Source organism: Aptenodytes forsteri, unplaced genomic scaffold (assembly GCF_000699145.1).
Source record: "Aptenodytes forsteri isolate BGI_AS27 unplaced genomic scaffold, ASM69914v1 Scaffold82, whole genome shotgun sequence".
Lineage (NCBI taxonomy): Eukaryota > Metazoa > Chordata > Aves > Sphenisciformes > Spheniscidae > Aptenodytes > Aptenodytes forsteri.
In genome coordinates, this window is record NW_008795490.1 from 11,672,432 (window position 1) to 11,678,342 (window position 5,911).

At 38.9% G+C, this 5,911-nt stretch overlaps 1 protein-coding gene across 1 annotated transcript; it reads left to right on the forward strand.

Moving 5' to 3' along the window:
- The first annotated feature begins 3,300 nt into the window (after positions 1-3,300).
- Positions 3,301-4,270, forward strand: LOC109279518 (trace amine-associated receptor 2-like). Its single transcript, XM_019472630.1, is given in 3 exon segments — positions 3,301-3,730; positions 3,733-4,124; positions 4,127-4,270. Coding segments are annotated over 3 exon segments (966 nt in total).
- The last annotated feature ends 1,641 nt before the right edge of the window (positions 4,271-5,911 follow it).

Below are 5,911 nucleotides of genomic sequence, written 5' to 3' on the forward strand. Positions count from 1 at the left end.
GCAAATTTGCTGAGGGTGCACTCAATCCCACTGTCCATGTCACCGACAAAGATGTTAAACAGCGCCGGTCCCCATACTGACTCATGAGGAATGCCGCTCGTCACAGGTCTCCACTTGGATATCGAGCCGTTGACCGCAACTCTTTCAGTGCGACCATCCAGCCAATTCCTTACCCACCAAGTGGTCCATCTGTCAAATCCATGTCTCTCCAATTTAGAGACAAGGATGTCATGCGGGACAGCGTCAAATGCTTTGCACAAGTCCGGGTAGATGACGTCAGTTGCTCTTACCTTATCCACCAGTGCTGTAACCCCGTCGTAGAAGGCCACCGAATTTGTCAGGCACGATTTGCCCTTAGTGAAGCCACGTTGGCTGTCACCAATCACCTCCTTATTTTCCATGTGCCTTAGCATAGTTTCCAGGAGGATCTGCTCCATGATCTTGCCAGGCACAGAGGTGAGACTGACTGGCCTGTAGTTCCCCACGTCTTCCTTTTTTCCCCTTTTTAAAAATGGGGGTTATGTTTCCCCTTTTCCAGTCAGTGGGAACTTCACCGGACTGCCACGTGCCATTTCTAAGGTCCTTTCTGTAGTCTTGCTTTAACCCAGTTAAACAGTTTCTTTTATAAAGGTTTCAGTTCCTGTCCATTTGTTAGCAGGTTTTAGACATTTCATTTCTGAGAGGTGAGGTGTCGAACTGTTCCCCCATCACTGTCTTCTGCCCCATGCTGAAGGAGGACCAATGGTGAGGCACATGGGACACTGCTTTCTGAAGGTAATGCTTTTTGAAGTGTAGCTTCTATCCACAGATTTATTTTTTAAATCTAGTATAATTGTGTCTGCACAGATTTCTGCATGGATTTATGTTTTAGTAACTTCTTTTAATAAAGGATCATCTGTGTGAAACTTGCACATCTCTCACTTGATTACTTAAAAATAAAGTTACTAGATATGCCTGTCTCAAAAATACTGACAGATCTCAACGATAACATATTTCTGCTGTACAAAATAACAAAATTTTACTATTTTTTGAGTCTGTAAATGATTCTGCTGTAGATAATCCCAGATATTTGCATTTTATTTCCAACAGAAAATTTCCATTTTTGTCTCTAAAGCAGCTGACATAAAGGTAGACCCTTTTAAATGTTCTCACTTTTCCCTTAATTCATTTTAAAACCCATGCTTATTTTCTGTCCTGTTCTTATGACTTACTGTATATCGCATTCAATAAAAATCCAGTCTTTGCTAAATAGCAGTCATCTACCCTTGGACTTGTAATGCATCTTCAATACACCTGCATAAGGGTCAGCATTAAGTCTGAACATCCACCTCTGACCTCAGAGGACTCCATTTATTCACATTAATAGTGAATGAATTTTTTCTCTTCTTGTAAGAAATGAATACTACCTTTCCTATTTTTTATTTTTTTATAAATAATAGTAGGTTGTCCAATAACAGTGATAGATTGACCTAAATTAACGCTTCTTTTTATCTGTTTCTGTAACGTATGGGGAAGATTTTCTGTGCATTATGTGAAAGCTGCATATACAGCCAGCATGACAGAAAGTGATGTTTCAGCCCATTAAATTACGAGATGGTAATCTTCTTCAAGGTTATTAAATATTTCATTTCTAAATTTCATTAGAAATGGTAATTATTAAAAAATGTGAAAGATAGAATGTATTGGCCACTAAAATAGATAAAAAAGAGAACATCTTTTCTTCACCTTTACCTTTAGCCTCTCCTTTCAAAGATTCTTTTTGATACGATTTTTATCTAACTTAAGTCACCAAAATAGCTCACCTATACATGAGGGTAAATGAATTAATAGAGCAAACAAAAATAATAGCCTTGGGAATACAGACACTTGGCTTTGTTTATCTCCTGTTGATGTAAACCCCTAAATTATATATATATTTTTAACTCAAAATCTCATGGGACTTAAATGTAATGTCATACAAGAAAAATAAATTCCCACCTTTTCATTAATCTGAGCCAAGTTACAAAGGGGGTCTGCCTTTTACGGACATTGCAGTTTTGCAGGACAATAACAAAACAGGAAAATGTCTACTTAAAGAATCTATTGGTGGTATTACTGAAACAGATGCAGGTAGTGTTAGCCTATAAAACTGACTTCCAAGCATTCTTTTTAATCTTTTGATGCTCTATTTCTGTATTTTCTTCATCTCAGGATGATACCTATTGGAAAAATTCAGTGGACCAAGCTGCTTCCCAAGTTCCTTTTAAGTGGGTTAAATTGCTGTGGAGAAGAGTATCTCTTTCTGCTTCTATTTCTAAATATGCCCTTAGTCCCGAACAAGTTATCGGGAAAAGAGGTGGCAGAAATGGGTCTGGTTCTCCCCAGACAAATGAAGGGAATTTTCTGACCCTTGAAAATATTCACAGGTGTATTCATTTCTAACTACTGCAGCTGGACCACAGTCTACTACAGGAGGCAAGACTCAACCTATCTCCACTCCCTTTCAGTTAGTGGAATTATAATGAGAGCAAACAAATGTATATGTAGGGAAAGAAAAGAATATTTCTTATCATACCAATTTTACAACTGATTTCCATCAGATGTGTTCATTGCTAGTACTTCATAATCCACAGCAGGTGAGTTTAGCATCATAAATAATTTGGAAAAGGGGATTTTGGCAGCTGATTTGTGACTCTTAAGGTGAGCATTTAGTTGACCAGCCATTAACTGAAATCTCCAAGAAAGCTGAGGTATATGAGCTCGCGTAATATTTCTCCTATAGAAAAAAGATCAACATTCTAAGATTGAAGAGGTGAATAAATCCTATACAGTATTTACAGACTGAAGTGAACTTGAGGGATTTCTTTGTCTGTGCATCTTTTTCTTTCACCACTTTAAAATTGCTAATATTATGATGTATATAAAATACAAGAACCATATTTTACAAAATGTTCCAGGTACAATAGAATGCACAAAATAAAATTGATGGTATTATGTAATTTAGTTAATTTAAGAGGTAATTAAGTTTCCTTTCAACTGCTTTGTTTTAAATATTATTTGCAATGAACCTTATAGTAGCTTCTAGTTATCAAATTTCATGTACCATTTCAGAAAAATAATGGGTTGCAGTCGGTCCCTATTTAAGCCAAGAGAAAGTTTGCCTTTGAATTACTGCATTTCACTCAGTAATTTAATTCATGCTCTTGACTTACTTTATCTCGTATTCTCACGTTAGGATTTGGAATCTTTTGAAAACTCGTGAAAATTAAATCTGCTTGTGGAACTGCATCTCCAATAGAAATATCTAATAAAGGATTGATTATGCTTTTTCCAGGTATCTCGAGGGATTTGACTGACTGCTCTGAATTTGGAAATAGATCCTGTCCTGAGAGCTTTAGGTCGCCAGGAGTACGAGGGGTAACAGGTCTATTCGTAACAGCAGCCTGCATTCTCACCATCTTAGGGAATCTGCCCATAATCGTTTCCACTTCGTATTTCAAGCAGCTTCATTCTCCAACCAATTTCCTCATCCTATCCATGGCCATCACAGATTTCCTTCTGGGCTTCGCCATTATGCCCTACAGCATGGTGAGGTCTGTGGAGAATTGCTGGTATTTTGGGATGACATTCCGCAAAGTTCATTACAGGTTCGACCTGATGCTCTGCTTAATTTCCGTTTCCCATCTTTGTTCCATTGCCGTGGATCGGTTTTATGCAATCTGCCACCCTCTGCATTATGCCAGCACCATGACTGCTCAGAAGATTATGCTTCTGGAATTGAGGGCTATGAAATGTTGGTTAAATGCTCGAGCTTGTGCCCTATTGTGTTCAACAAACTGAGGGGGGCCGTTTTATTTACAGTTGGTTTATTTGCTCCTGCTTGCATTATGATAGGGGTTTATGTTAAAATTTTTACAGTCTCCCAAAGGCACACATGTGAGTTGAGCCAGGCACACAGGCACACAAAAAGTGATAAGAAAAATGAGCTTTCTAAGAATAAAGATAGAAAAGCTGCCAAGACTTTGAGTATAGTTATGCTGGGTTTCTTAATACGCTGGTTTCCTTATTTTTTCGCAATCTTAATTGACCCATTTTTAAATTTCTCTACTCCTTTACCTTTGTTTGATGCTCTAAACCGGCTTAATTGTATTTAAATTCTTTCTGCAATCCATTCATATATGGCTTTTTCTATCTATGGTTTTGGAAAACATTTAAATATATCTTAAAAGGCAAAATATTTAACCCAAGTTTTCGTACAATAAAACTTGTATCTGAAGATCAGTCACAGTAATAGCTTCTACTACCGACAGCAGCTCTAGAAATGAAGAAGAAACAGTGGATTACTGGATATTCATGGTTCAGTAAAAGCCTGAAATGCGCAATATGAATTTTATGAGTCAGTCCTGTAGAATTATCTCATCAAATATTTCTTTAATAAAATCAGACTCATTTTATACGATATTTATTTACCACTTGTGTTCACTCTTAATGCCTTGATAGTGTTTCAGAAGTTAAGTCTTTCTAGAATCTCTTAATTCATTGTTTTTTTCAGAAAGTATTTACATACAGTCCATAAACTCAATATTTCACCTAATCTTGTATGCATGCAACTAACCTTTCTTGAGGTTCACCATCAATAATCTCCTAAACTGAATACATCCCCGGCTAATATGGTGACAGTGGCATTAGCAGATGTACAGAATCTGCTGTTATTCCCAAGCAAATAGAATTTGAGTGTAATTTTGGCTTGAAGTCAATCTTTTCTCCTGAAAACAATAGAATCGGGCTTTCAGCCCTTATCCTCTGTGTGCTTCGTACTTGTGGAGGAGTACTCGGGAACAAGAGTACTGCTCACACTCAGGTATGTGCTTGTCCTTTCTTTGTTTAGACATCAGGCTCCAGATATTATAAAATGTGCTTGCTGACAGCCCACCCTATATTCACCCCACCGCACTTTCACACTGAACTGGAGCCTCTAATTGAGGTCCTTGCCGTGCTGAGCTCCCTCTGAAGTCAGTAGGAGTCACTGCCAGAGTTCACATCAGTTACATGCTTAAAATCAGGTTGGCTGAGTTGTCATTACTGAATGCAGTTACTGCAGTCTTTTTATTGTGAATTGTACCTCTGACTTACCTTTTGCAGTATGCATACAGTGTATACTCTACCCTTATTAAAGCCTGACTACCAAAAAGCCACCCACATGTTTATTCACTTCTTGGCTTATCACGTCTATATTAATATGGCATGCCTGTGATAGATGCTCATTTTCTTTGCTGAAAACTTTTTAATGGATCTGTGATAACATGAACACATTCTATTTTGCATCTGGAGAATCCCAGATTCACCCCAACCCTGAAACACTTGAGACAGCAAGGAGCTGGAAGTTCACAGACTTGTCTGGGGTGGGGTGTAAGGCTCTCACCTCTCGTAATAAGAAACATAAAATCCGAGGTCTTTAAGTTGGTGCAAATACTCTCTCTGTGCACAATTGCCACTAGGTGAACAGCCAGAGCAGGGAACAGAGCAGGGCTGGATGCAATAAAGACTTTAGGTACCTAGAAGTTGGATAATACATTGTCCCATATCATTGCTCAATGCATGCCCAGGGAGACCCCTGGATTTAACATGAGGGCAGCTGGAGCGGTGCTCAGGGATAGCAAGAAAACTGAGAAGCAGGTTGCTTGCAGCCACTGGCCCAGCTCTGGAGAGATGAATCTCTAACATAACCCAGCCCTGACTTTCGGAGCCTGTGCTGTCGCCTCAGGTTTGTCTAGACTCATCTTAATCTGTTTTTGCTCCTGCAGTGCTTTCCTGGGGCCCAGCTCTCTGCAAGCTCTGGTGAAGCGGAGGGCAACCTTTGCATACATTTCACATGACACCTTACTGGCCAGGGTACTGTCTGGGATGCTGTCAGGAACTTTCTTCTTCTCCT